The sequence below is a fragment of the Orycteropus afer genome, unplaced genomic scaffold (assembly GCF_000298275.1).
Source record: "Orycteropus afer afer isolate SDZICR_OR568_19922 unplaced genomic scaffold, OryAfe1.0 scaffold00036, whole genome shotgun sequence".
Lineage (NCBI taxonomy): Eukaryota > Metazoa > Chordata > Mammalia > Tubulidentata > Orycteropodidae > Orycteropus > Orycteropus afer.
In genome coordinates this window covers 7,796,690-7,811,278 of record NW_006921623.1, presented here as the reverse complement: position 1 = coordinate 7,811,278, position 14,589 = coordinate 7,796,690, and the positions used below count along the sequence as shown (strand labels likewise).

The 14,589-nt window shown below is 39.0% G+C and overlaps 1 protein-coding gene across 1 annotated transcript in view; it reads right to left on the bottom strand.

Moving 5' to 3' along the window:
• Positions 1–14,589, bottom strand: part of CADM1 (cell adhesion molecule 1) — a 403,293-nt gene that overhangs the window by 58,743 nt on the left and 329,961 nt on the right. The window contains exons 2-3 of the mRNA XM_007936507.2: positions 8,561–8,707; positions 6,284–6,436 (exon numbers count right to left, since the gene is read on the bottom strand). Of these exons, the coding sequence (XP_007934698.1) occupies positions 6,284–6,436; positions 8,561–8,707 (300 nt within the window). The remainder of the gene's footprint in view (positions 1–6,283; positions 6,437–8,560; positions 8,708–14,589) is intronic.

The following is a 14,589-nucleotide window of genomic DNA, read 5'->3' as shown; positions in this document are numbered from 1 at the left end:
ACATAGCATGAGGATAATGATGAATATATGTGATCTTTTATGAAACTGAGTTAACAATGAAACTTGATACAGGTGAAACCTTATCTTAACATTGAGCATCTTGAAATAAAAATCAGTAAGAATGCAGAATTCAGTAGACTGATTATAACACTGTATGTTCCCTGACCACCGTGAATAAGCAAAGACAGTACTGAGACTGATGATTAATAAGTTTCTCAATTCAGAAGAGAAACAAGAAATTAAATATGCATACATATGCCATCCTTATGATCAAGTTGAATAATAAATCACTGATACTGCTTCAATAAATTATGGGTTTAAACCATGTATTTGGGATTTCCCACTGTTCCAGTCCAATGTGAAAATTCTGCCCACAGGGAGACTTTTACATTGAATTGGAGCAGCTGAAAATTCATATAGAGAAAGATAGGAAAGGAAAAGTAAAATGATTTGTTGCATACGTTTCTCAGCAAGATCGTGTGTGCAGTCGTGGTGGTGGTGGGAAGGATGTAACTATTAGAGCAAAAGTAGGCCTCTCCTTTGTTCCCTATGTAAAAGGAAAACAGCACATTTGCTCAACTGGATGCGTTGCTAATGTTGATATGGCCCAAATGAGTAGTTAAACATGGCAAAGAACTGTCCTAGCTTCCATTTTAAGGAAAAATAAGCAAAATGAAAGATAATTTAACATCTAATTTGGAGCTTAACGTCTGCCAGGATTTTAAGGGACACAGAAAGACAGTGACAAAGTAAATAGGATGACTTCAGCAAACTATTTCCTTAAAATAGTTTATCCCTGCTAGATGACAATCAGGTACATTATAGATTTTCCTGACACACACCTAGATAGTTGATAGGGAAACTACAGAGAGGCTCAAGGTTTAGAACCAACAAACACTATTGCATTCTAAGCACAGTACAATAGGAATATTGAAGAAAATGCTCTTGTTAGGTGAAGTGTCAGAGAAAAAGATGGCCCAAGCCCCCCAAAATAAGACCTTGGTAAACTATGAGAAACAGAATAAAAGGAGTTAAAAAGGGAAACAACTAAAGAGTAAAGGACCAAGGAATCTCCTTCTAATAAATTTAGGAATGAATGTTAAACAATAATAATTCTTTTCAAGGTCCCAGCAAAAGTGAAAAGTGTTATGTGCCATCAAGTCAATTCCAACACCTAGCAACCCTATATGACAGAGCAGAATTGCCCCATAGGGTAGTGTGGTAGTTCAGTCTGTGTGTCAACTTGGCTGGGCCTGGTTGAGTGGCTGGGCAGCTAGATGTTGTATTCCCCACGATGAGACTAGTAATTAACTCCATGGTGGAATCTACTATGAGCAGCTGAGTAGCTACCTTAAGGATGCGGTCTGCTTTGTATGTAAGGAGAAGCCTTGGAAAATAGTCTCTAGCTTATGGCATGCTTGGACCCCACGTAGCTGAGTTATTGTTCACCAGCCTGCCATGCTCTTCCAATCCTCAGACCTTCAATGGACTTGAATCATTGGCCTGCCATGTTGTTTGGTAACATCGGGATTTGTCGACCTTGGGCTTGTTAGCCTCAGCAGCCAGCAGCTGCCTGAGTGAAGAGATGCCCCTAGTTTCAGTGGGCCAGGAGCAAGAGGCAGAGCTGAAACCCAAGGTCGAGGGGCTTTCACAAAGCCCCTACTGCCTGGCACTTTGAACTCTGACTTCTATCCTCCTGAACTGTGAGAAAATAAACTCCTGTTTGTTCAAGCCATTCCATTTGTGGTATCTTCTGTCAGAGTGGCACTAGGGAACCAGAACAGGTATCCTAGGCTGTAATCTTCATGGCGGCAAATCGTCAGGTCTTTTCTCCTATGGATCGGTCGGCAGCCAAGCACTTAACCACTGCACCACCAGGGCTCCTTAAAAATAAAAATGTAGTGATAAAAATAATATTGGTGAAATGTCATTGAGTAATGGAATTGTTGGCATGTGATATTAAGGAAGAGGTAGCTCTCAGGACATGACAAAGGGGTAAAATACCTAAAGTTATTCCAATATACAAAGCCCTCTTTACCAAAAACCACTGTAGAATGGGGTAGAGCAGAGTGTGGCAGACAGTGATTTATCTGTATTACTTTGGGAGAAGGCCTTAATGGTTCCTCTGGTAATCTTGATGGAAACAGATCAGAAGTTAAAACATTATGGTATGCATCCCTGTTACGTCTCAGTGAAATTTCACCTCAAATTTTGTCTTTGTCTGGTATTTGTTTCATCTGTGTATCTTTTTTCCATTTGATTCCTTTTTATGTTGGACCTGAAGACATCTCAGCTCTTCTCCTCACAGGCTTCTCCTATGTCCCAGTAGCTGTTCATCTTCAGGGACATTTCTTGGTAGAAGGAGTATTTATTTTCTCTCTTTGTTCATAATATTATCAATGATGTTAGCTGGTTCAAAGTATGAGAAGGAAAAGGGGCATGGACAAATAAAGACAGAGGAAAATTCACAAACGTCTCCTTCAGATTTTGTTTGGAGGCCGAGAGCTTGACTGGCAGCTAATTGGTCTTTATCTGGATTACCTATTGTTTGGTATAATCCATGTTAATTCCCCTCTACTGCAACAGATATGCTCTAAAATTCTGCACCTCTTCGGAGTGATTCCTGAATCAATGCTAGTTCCTAGGATTATTTTCCTGAATAGCCAGCATAATCTTTAATTTCATGGCTAAGGTAAATCTGTAGAAAAGTTGAAAGTGTTTTAGAAAGTATGCTCAGTACAGAAAAACAAACCATTTATATGTTGTTGAGACGAGCATCCTAAGAGATAATTGTGTAATTTTTTTCAAGGCCTTAAATTGTTTTCTCAGGTTATTTCCAGTATTTCTGAACTTTGCTTAGATTAGAAGAAATAGGCAAGTATAGTCAGAGTTGTTTGATTTACAAATATGAAATAAAATCTGAAAATGTGAGTCATAATGGTTTATTGGTATCAGTTATAAAAGTGACTTCTTAAAGATTTTTTTTTTGGAGCAAAAAGACTTTAGAAAATATAACTGAAGTGATTTAAGTCTGTCTTTCTGAAAAAAGAAAAAGAAAAAAGGCTGGAAAAGAAAAGCTTTATTTTGGTCTGTTAATTCTACCCTGATTTCCCTTTAACTTCACAGTATCTGCTCTAACACAAAAGAGGTTAGTAAAGTATAAAAATCTATTTATTAAAAAGAAAAAAATGAATTGAAACTGTTGCTAACTAGCAAATATACATGGCACTAAACAGATGCATTTAGTAAAAACTGCCTGAAGCCATTAATGAAAATAACCAAAGATACAGCTAAAGGAAGTGCATATAGATGAAAACCTGAATGAAAATGGCATAAAGGAAGATACTAGAAAATAGCAAAGAAATGTCAAGGTCCTTCTAAACTAACCTCAAATATATGAGTGTTAATTATAAACATTACGCCTACAACATTTTTAAAAAATCAGCAAGATGAGTCACGTTAATTACAACAAAAGAGGAGACTTAAAGCTGATCAGTACGTGAAATCTCACTCCAAGATCCTTTAAAATAATTAGGTTCTCCTGTTCCTGGAATCTTAAGAGTGAACACTAATCTTAGGACAAGACTGTAATAATATTAACTACTATTATCAGTAAGTATATTAATCTTAATATGATGTGTTCTTGCCTCCTTCAGCTCATCTCATGAATAGTACTATAAAGAGAGTCGTATATTATGTTCTGGAGAAAGAAACAAAATTGTCATATAAGTGGAAGGCATGAATGAATATCCAAAAAGACACCCAAATGTATATAAAATATCATAGGCAAGTTTTCAGTTTTTACATAGATAAGGTAATAAACCTAACAGTAACTACAGAATAGCACAAATAACATTAACAAATACAATCGCTACATCTTACAATTATGCTGGAATTTTTGTTGAATGCATCAAACAACTAATAGACACATGCATTAAAACGAGCATCTTCAACCTATCAAGTTTGACAGCTGTGTAAGTATATATGGAGTCCTTTTCTGAAAACTTCAGATAGCAACAAAGTTGCTAATACATCACTCTTCATTCATTATAGTATCTGAAGTCTGCTAAACCTTAACAGAAAGGTTTGAATACATGAGTATCAGTGGAAATTGTCAGATTTTGGAGTATGAAAGACTCAAACACTGATGACAACAATTTCACCCTGTCAAGGAATCTCAGAGTAAATTCAATGGAAAGAATATTAAATGAATGCAAATATCTGCAAAAAGAACATCTACCAGTATTACTTTCAAGTGTATTTAAGTTAATGCTTCTATAAAATACGGGCAAGGAACCTATTACTTCTAGAATAATCAGACCTCCAAAAGGATTATGGGCACAATGCCTCCCCAAAGTCTAGTGCTGGCATGCCTCCTCCCATGCACAGGGCATATTCATAGTCCAACCAGTCCAGTCCAGTGGTTCTGAGAAGAAATGTATCAGACACCAGAAACTGACAGGCAGTAACTGCTTGCCAATGGCCAGATATACCCCTGAAAACAAAAGATGTGCACCTTCAGAGAAAAAAATCTTGATGCAGCAGCACTCAGGATTTAACTGAAAACAACCTAGACTAGAAGATGCAAGGTTGTGAGACAGAAAAGTGAGGTCTGTTTTGAATTCTGATTCTTGATTTTCACTAAGTGTTCTGTCACTTGGGCAGGATGACTTGTCTCTGTTATTATCATCATTTTTTTTCCTGTGAAATAAAGATATCAATACTTAAAGGTATGTTGTAAAATATTCTGCAAATTTAAAGTACTGTCAATATGTTCCATTCTATCGCTGTCACTCTTGTGGAAATGCCATAAATTATAGTAGGTTGTTTGGTATGTAGAACTCAATGGATAGCCAATTTGAAGTCTATGTAGCCAATGACTTATGACAATAAGCAAACAATGGCTAGGCAAGTAGAGGGATAGAAACCTTCAAATGCATACTCATGAATTTGGTTCATCTGCAAAACACCAAGATATTCAGTCATCCCAGCGAAACCTTCCATGTTCACTATGCCTGCAGGCCTAGCAGAGATGAAAACTGTAATTAGAGACAAACATGTGTACCTGAAAGTTGTCTATCATTATGACACAGACCATACTAGTAATGGTACAGATGGACTTTCTAAAACCAGTATTCCTCTGAGCAAGAGCATATATGTAAGCTTTAGGGACATGCTTTAGTTTAATGAATAAAAAAATATTTTCCCTTTTACAGCTGTGTTTAAATAAAGTAATGAGCCAGCAGCTCAATATGTACATCCATAAATACATATATGTTCATACACACCAAGTAAAAATGTCCTTCATATTTATCTTTCCTCTTTAATCTTCATATCATTACACCGAAAAGCTGCAGTCTGCCGCCTCAAATAGACTTTGATTCATCATCTTCCCGAAGGTGTAAATCAGAGATCTTTCCTCATGCGATAGAAGATGTCCTTGAGAACTCACTTTCAAAAATCCCAATCAGCTACTGTAATGCACTGGAGTATATGTTTGTCTAAAAAGTGACTAATTCAGACCACCTTCAACACAGGAATACCTGCTGACTATATCAAAATATAAGCATAAACCTGGCTTCTGGGATTTTGCTGAAAATCACAATCTGGTGATCACAAATGAAGACCCTCAACTACTAGAGGTGGACCCAGCAGCTTGTCAAGAGAGTCCTTTGTTTATTATCAGCCTTCTCTCCCTAGAAGCTCTTAACTCTTTTATGTCCAGTGGTTGCAATATGAGGTAGAGTATGTGTTCGTGGGGTTGGATTTTTACAGCATCATCTAGAGTATAAGCAATAAATATGGCAGTAAGTAAAGCCAAAGAAGAGGAGATCAACAGTATTAAAATGAGGATGTAACTCAGAAGGAAAAATCATTAAGCAAATTTTGTAACTGAGCTCTGCCACAGAGTACAGATGTGGTAGCCATCACCCCCTCCCCTGCACAGAAGAAAAAAAAAATCCTGGTAGTTAGGAGCAATGACATTTCATGTGGTGAGTGATTCATTTGAGGGCTCTAAATTCTCTTGATCTTTGCCTCTGAAGCTTGAAGTTTGAAACCCAAGAGCAGGTGGAATCTATAAAGACTGCTGATTGCCATTCGTTAGAGCATTTGGTAAAATAGGCTATTTTTAAAATTCTGCAAGATGGGCGGTGATTCTTCCTAAAACAAGTTGGAACTGTAAAATTCCCCCATTAACCTCTTCCTTGCTGCTGGAAGCCACCTGGTGGTACAGGCCATTCCCACTCAGTTTCCCAGTATAAGCCCTGAGTGTATTTCTTACCCAGCACTGTGATTGTGGTGTAACTTTCCTGTGGGGGGTCAGTATAAAGCTGGCAAAAGTATCTTCCTTCATCAGAAATGGAGACATTTGTCAATGACACTTTCAGTTCACTGCTAGAAAAATTCAGCAGCTGAAACCTGCTGTCCTTCAAAGCTGTGAAACAAAACACAGAGTTAATGATTGTGAAAAAGACAATGGACAGTATATTTTCCTTACCCAGGTAAGAAAAAGTCAGATGGCTAGCAAGGCAGCTACAGGATTAGGAAAAATGTATTGTCTTTCTGCACCTGCTGGCTGCTGCTTTGTACTTCTTGAATTACTGTTTTGGGCTTTTGCAATAATTGCATTGTAGACAAATTACCAACACTAGGATCCACTGCCCCACCAGCCACTCCTCGGAAGGAAGGCTGGGCGATCTACTTCCGTAGTGATACTGCCTTGGAAACCCAAGGAGGAGTCGCTATGAGTCAGGCCGACTCGAGGGCAAACAACAACAACAGGATCCATTGCCATGGAGTTGACTTCGACTCCAGAGGCCCCATGTGTGTCAGAGTAGAACTGTGCTCTATGGGGTTTCAATGGCTGACTTTTTGGAAGTAGGTGGCCAGGGCTTTTTCCCTGAGGTCCCTCTGGATGGACTCAAACCTCCAACCTTTCAGTTATTAGTTGAGCACATTAACCCTTTGCACTGCCCAGAAATTCCTGTAGATAAATTATCACAGGGTAGAGAAAATATGCTGCCCCAAAGGAACCTTATGCATAGGGATACAAGTGTGTATGCACACACCCCTGCACAAGTTCAATGATAATCACTGTTTTCAGCATTCATTCATAATTGTTTCAGGTTTACTACCAGAGGCAGGCATAATGAAACCATAAGCCTCCTGATGCAGGGCACCAGACTCCTCTTAGCTCTTGGGCACTGGGAGTCCAGGAATCAGGGCCTACAGACTTTAGGGTGGCACAGTGCCTAAGGCATTTGACTGCTAACCAGAAGATTGGCAGTTTAAACCCACTAGCCACTCCATGGAAGAAACATGGGGCAATCTACTTCCGTAAAGATTTATCATCTCGGAAACCCAACGGGGGTTGCTATGAATCAGAATGGACTCAATGGCAGTGGGTTTGGTTTGGTTTATAAAAACCTGAGACTTTAAAAAGCACAGTAGTTTCAAATGATGAAAGAAAAAATTACTAAATAATTTCAAAAGACAAAATAAAAACCAGTTAAAAGACTTACTAATAGCAAAATAACTTTATTTAACTTGGATACATCTTAATATATTTGACATGATTGGAGGTGGAACTGCCAAACATAGATGATCTAGGTTTTATAGGGATCTCATACCTGCTCTACAGTTTCCTAATGACATTCAGCTTCACAGTATGCAACTGATCAGGCATAAAGCAGGAAATCAGAATCACCACAAAAGCAAAGTATGTGGGCTTCTGATTTATTTTAAATATTTACTTTTAAAGTCCTTATATTAATTTGGCAAAACTAATTTATTATATAATGGCAAAAATTCATTTTAAGAGAAGAAGCTGCCTTTTCTCCTTTATCCTACCTCATCCTCTTTATGGTTCTTTGGTTTATCAACTCCTTCCACAGGTCATGAATGTTCTGAGGTGTTAGGGAAGAAAGGTGACAAGTGGACAGGAAGGGGCACGCTTGACATCTTTTGTCAATTAGGTACTGATGCTCTCAAATAATAATTTTTCAAAAGACCCGAATCTTGCTCTTGTCACGCTCCGATACCCATTTTAACCATTTCTATTATACATAATTTACTTTTGATTATTGTTTTTTTGTGATATTATATGGGGAAAGATTTTAGCAAGAAACCAGACAGACAGCCCCATATACCAGACACTGTGGTGATAGGAGATTTGATGTTGTTTCTATACGCATAGACTGTGTTGGAAATTTCAATCTCCAAACCAAACAGATTTCCTTTCAGAATGCTATCTTTTCTTTGCCTTCCTCTATTTGAGTTGTTTGTGTCAGCTAAGTATTTGGGACTCAATTGCAATTCACCTTGAATTACTACAATCAATTCCTATTGCGAAGTAAGACAGTCTTACTTTTAAAAGGGACCACTCAAGGTTTCTATTAAGTAGAAAGATTATGATGGCATGTCTCTTCTTCCCTCTGAAGAACTGACTAAACTTTAAGCGTCTAACATTAAATTAAAAAAGGAGGCCTTAGCAATCTCTTTATCAAGACAACATGTAGGGAAAAGTTTGCCATCTAATGCTATAGGGATGGAAACTTACGCCTGAAGTCCCTGAAATAAATGGTCTGTCTGTTGGGATTCAGCAGTTGAATCACAGAGTCGTCACTCTTATTCACTTGGCAGCTGATGGTTGCAACTTCTCCCTCGATTACTGTCACGTCTTTTGTAAACAAATTCTGTCCATCACCTTAAAAGAAGGGGAAAAAGGTGTATACATTATGTTTTGGTTAATGGGATGGGACTAATTAGAAATGAGAAATAAGCATATTAGAAATGAACACAGGTAGCAACATTCAGTATAGTTCTAATACTTTTTATTGTAGTTCTAATATTTTTCAGTATAGTTCTAATACTTTTTTTCCATAGTTCACAAAATGAATCTGTTAATCTGAGATAGATCTACAAATGAAGTACTTCCAAGCCTGAACTAGACAGGGTCTTAAAAGTTACATTGTCACAGTTCCAGCCTGCAGCATTTAGGAATAGCTGAGTAGGTGTCTTTGCCAGCCATTCAGTTGATTACAACTCAGTGACCCCATGTGACAGAGTAAAACTGCCCAATAGGGTTTCCTAGGCTCTAATATTTAAGGGAGATCTCCAGGTCTTTTCTTCTGAGGTATGGCTGGTGGGTTTAAACCACCAACCTTTTGGTTAGCAGCCAAGTGCTTAACAATTTGCACTACCAGGGCTCCTGGAGTAAGTGTACTGGGGAGGTATGGGAAAGGTCAGAGTGCTCACTTTTGTGAAGAGCTGAAGTTCTCACAACTGGAGTACAGAAGACACATATAGTCAAGCTTAGCTCACATGCCCTTGAGCTAAGCTCTTTGGTCACCTCATAGAAAGCTCAAGGGCCCACTTAATATAGCTAGGTAAGAGTACTCACTAAATAATCTCATCTTGTCAGTAGACGTCTACATTCCCAATGTATGGGCAGGTCAGCTTTTCACTGTGTGGTCGTGAGGACATAACCAACTATGACTGCTTGGAGTTTTAATAAAATTCTGGAAGGGCTTGCATTTCAGGGTTTGTTACTCTGTTCTCAAAAACTTGCATCTTAGTGATTCACCCAAACAGACCACCCCCTCTAGCCATTTACACAATCTCTTTTAGAACATGTCAAAAAGTCAAGGCTTTCAGATCCACTGATACAAGGTTTATCTCCAGATCTGCTCCAGTTTCTTGCTTCTAAGAATAGTGACAGCAGTCAGGGCCCCTCATAAATGCCCGAAATGATTCACAGCACAGGCAGGAGGACAGGATAGCTCAATTAATTCAAAGGCAAAAGAGAGAGCAAATGCCGGGTGTCTAACAATATACCTGGCACAGTAGGGAATCTACAAGCATATGACATTGTTCTAGTCTTGAAGAAGCTTGCCATCTGGGTGAATGCTGATATCGAATTCCCATTTAAAGAACAAAAAGTATGGCGTAGGCAATAGGTATCATGGTCGGTCAGGAAGAGAAAGAGAAATATGACTTTTCAATTGTGTGATCTCAGGTAAATTAACCTCCCAGAGTTTCCCACTTGTAAAATGGGGATAGTCATTATTTAAGCTATCTCATGGAGTTTTGGGGGAGAGTAAGAGATAATTAATAAGCACAGAACATTAGGTGCTGTATCTGGCTTCTAATAAAACTGCATAAATGGTAGCTGCTGCCATCATCACCATCATCATCATTATTTCACTAGATGTCAAATCCAGACATATACTAAGCACCTATTATGTGTCAGAGATGGGAGTTCTGGTAACATAGTGCCTAAAAGCACTTGACTGCTAACCAGAGGTCTGGCGGTTCAAATCCACCAGCCACTCCTCAGAAGGAAGATGGGGCAATCTACTTCTGTAGTGATACTGCCTCGAAAACCCAAGGAGGGGTTGCTATGAGTCGGGTCCGACTCGATGGTGCATAACAACAACAACAACCTGTGTCAGAGAGGTCCTTGCATTACTGTGGAAGAAAGGCCTGGTGATCAATTCCCGTAAAGATTACAGCCAAGGAAATTCTATGGAGCAGTTCTACCCTATAACATGTGGGGTTGACATGGGTCGGAATCGAGTCCTCAGCAACCAACAAGAAGAAGCTATAGACTGGAACTAGCATAGAAACAAGAGTAAGGAAGTTCACTGTCCCTGCTCTCAAGGAAATCTCAATGTAGTCCTTATTTAATAACTCACGGTGCCTTATTCACTCTCCTTAAAGAAACTTTGTCACATTAAGACACAAAGGTCAAAGATAAATACTACTCTAACAAAAATGAGGCTGTACAAAGAGAGATGCAATTAGAATAAGCGAAGGATTTCCACCTGCTATCATATTTCTGCTGAAGGATCTTTTTTTTTGGCAGGACCCAGTGGGGAAGAGTGAGAAAGGGTGTCTAAGATGGCTGTAAGCCAAATCCACCTAGAAACAGACCAGCCCCTGGCAGAGGATTAGAAGAGAGGCAACCAGAGGGATAAGGAAAAAATTACTAGAGCCAGAGATAAACAAAAACTCTTGGTGCTTGAGGAAAAAACCAGAATGGCACCCGACCTGGAGATTTCTGATCCAGGAATTAACCTGGGTGTGAGAACGCAAGCCCACAGGGCTTGTAGTGAGTGAAAGGGTAAATTTTCCCTAGCTTGATCCAGCAGTGGAAGCTTAGTGGACTGAACAGTGTTATAGAGTAACAACAAAGAGAAAAAGGGATCAGAAACACACACACACACACACACACACAGAGGGATGCTTATGTTTTCCTTAGCAAATTACTGTGACAAACACAGAATTCAGAAACCAGCTGGAGGGAGCAGTTTATTCCCAGATTTGAGAAAAGAAACGGAGAAGGGAATTCCTGCCAATCAAGCAAGCTTTTCAAGGTGGTTGTGCTAGCTCTGGCAAATGTACAGAAAGGACAATATCCTCATCTCACAGTAACCCAAACCAGTAAGAAAATTAAGGAAAAATTATACTGCACAATTCAAATGCTATCACTGTCTTAAGTCAAGGGACTTGCCTCCAGGAGACAGGAATACCAAACAGGTACCTATTCGGTTGTGGGAGGGTCTTCTTCAGTCTAAATGAAGTTTACTAGCAACACAAATAAGAGCTTTCAATTTATGTAAGGTACCAGAGGAAAGTCTCCTCCCAGTGGCAGGCATTAACCCTTTCAACACAAACCAAGGCTATATAGATTCTGGCTACTCTCTCACAGCTACTAAAACAAACAAACAAACAAAAAAAACAAAAACCCAAACTCACTGCCATCGAGTTGATTCAACTCATAGTGACCCCTTTTTGGGTTTCCTAGGCGCTATTACTAAGGAGCTCTGGTAGCATAGTGGCTAAGGCACTTGACTGCTAACCAGAAGGCTGGTGGTTCAAACCCACCAGCCACTCCTCGGAAGGAAGGTTGGGCAATCCTACTTCCGTAGTGATACTGCCTCGGAAACCCAAGGAGGGGTCGCTATGAGTCGGGGCCCGACTCGACGGCAAACAACAACAACAACATTACTATGGAAGTAGATCGCCCAACCTTCCTTTGGAGGAGTGGCTGGTGGGTTTGAACCGCCAGCCTTCTAGTTAGCAAATGTCTTAGGTACTATGGTACCATAGCCTCTACTGGAGGACTTGAAACCAGTTATAACTCAGTTATGCTCTAATAGAATGTTCCTGGGGAAATAACAATGCATTTTCATTTTAGCTCTTTACTTGGAATCTTAAGGCTGATATATTCTGATAGTAGCATACTATATATTTATACTAAGGCTATAAAACATTCATATAGGGGATAAGAGTAGGGAAGAGTTGACCATGATTTGTATTTTAGGCAATGAAGGTGATAGGACAGAATCAGGCAAATCAAAACCACAATGAGATACCATCTCATCCCTGTAAAAATGGCAATGACAGGAAAGAAAAAAAAAAAAAAAAAGAAAGAAAGAAAGAAAAGAAAAGAATTAAAAAACCCCGAAAACAGAAAACAACAAATGCTGGTGAAGCTGTAGGAAGATTGGAACTCTTATACATAGATGGTAGGACTGTAAAGTAGTACAACCACTAGGGAAAATGCTATGACACTTCCTCAAAAAGCTAGAAATAGAAATTTTATGACTCAGCAATCTTATTCTTCAGTATATATCCAAGAGATAGAAGAGCAGTGACACAAATAGACATTTGCACACCAATGTGCATAGCATTATTCACAATAGCAAAAAAGATGGAAACAACTGTCTATCAACAGATGAGAGGAAAAATAAACTGTTGTACATTCATACAATGGAATATGATTCAACTATAAAAAACAATGGGAGCTCTGGTGGCATAGTGCCTAAGGCATTTGACTGCTAACCAGAAAGCTGGTGGTTCAAACCCACTAGCCACTCCTTGGAAGGAAGGTTGGGCAATCTACTTCTCTAGTGATACTGCCTCAGAAATCCAAGGAGGGGTCGCTATGAGTTGGTTCTGACTCCACAGCAGTGGCTGTGTTGCATTTTGTTTATAAACAACAACAAAGAGTCTGCAAAACATCTTCTAACATAGTTGAATCTGGGAAACATTATGCTGAATGAAATAAGCCAATCATAAAAGTGCAGATACTGTATGGTCCCACAATTATAAAAAGATTAGACATATACATAAAAAGAAACATTCTTTTATATTTACTAGGAATGGGAAGGGAAGGGAGGGTGAATCACATTATATATAGTAGACATTTATTATGTTTGGTGAGGGGAAAGAAAGCAACAAATAAAGATTGTACAACTTGATCAAAGTAAATGAAGACACTAAGAAGTAACAAGAAAATAGGACTTCGGTAAATGTTCTATCATATTCAGCAATAACAACTGAAAAATCTGTATGTAGTTACACAGGTAGAAATGTATGCATATATGCCTATAGAAAGGCATATGTGAGTGCATCATGTGTAAGTATATATAGGTGGATCTATAAACCAAACCCACTGCCATCAAATTGATTCTGACTCTTGGCAACCCTACAGGACGGAGTAGAACTGCCCCATAGGCCATAGGATTTCCAAGGCCTTTATGGAAACAGATTGTGTCATCTTTCTCCTGTGGAGCAGATGGTAGGTTTGAACAATTGATCTTTTGGTCAGCAGTCCAATGCTTTTTAACCACAGGGCACCTTTAGATATATCTATAGGTAAATGTAAGGAGTTCTGGTTGTGTAGGGGTTAAGGCATTTATTTGGCTGTTAACCAAAAAGTTGGTGGTTTGAATGTACCAGCTGCTTTATGGAAGAAAGATGAGGTAGTCTGCTTCTGTAAAGATTTACAGGCTTGGAAACCCAGCATGGGTAGCTGTAAGTTGGAATTGACTCAAAAGCAGTGAGTTTTATACAACACAACACACACTGCCAGTGAGTCAGATCTGACTCATAACAACCCCTCCTTGGGTTTCCAAGGCGGTATCACTACGGAAGTAGATTGCCCAACCTTCCTTCTGTGGAGTGGCTGGTGGGTTTGTTAACCTGCCTTCTGGTTAGCAGTCTAATGCCTTAGGCACTAGGTAAGTTTTATAGCTATATGTAAATGCATGTTTGTATGGGCTGCATCTATATCCATAGATATAATAAAGCCACACCAGAGGCACAGTTATGGAGACTTCCTAGGTATATCCAAACAATTTATGGAATTGGTTTTCTGAGTTGAAAGGCTTAGGACCACAGTCTCAGAGGATAACTTAGTCAATTGGCATAACATAGTTCATGAAGTTAATGTTCTAAACCCTAGCTTGGTGAGTAGCATCGAGGGTCTTAAAAGCTTGTGAGGGGCCATCTAAAATACAACTATCTCTACTTGTCTGGAGTAAAACAGAATGCAGCAAACTAAAGACTCAAAGGAGAAAGTTGTCCACAGGACTAACAGCCCACACAAACCATGGTATCTTCTAGCCTGAGACCAGAAGACTAGATAGTGCCAGGCTACCACTACTGACGTTCTGACCAGGGACAGTGTAGAAAAGTCCTGGTTAAAATGGGAGAAAAATGTAGAACAAAATTAAAATTTATAAAAAAAAAAAAAAAAAGAAAGTCAAAACCAAATAAATGGATAATGTCTTCATAGAA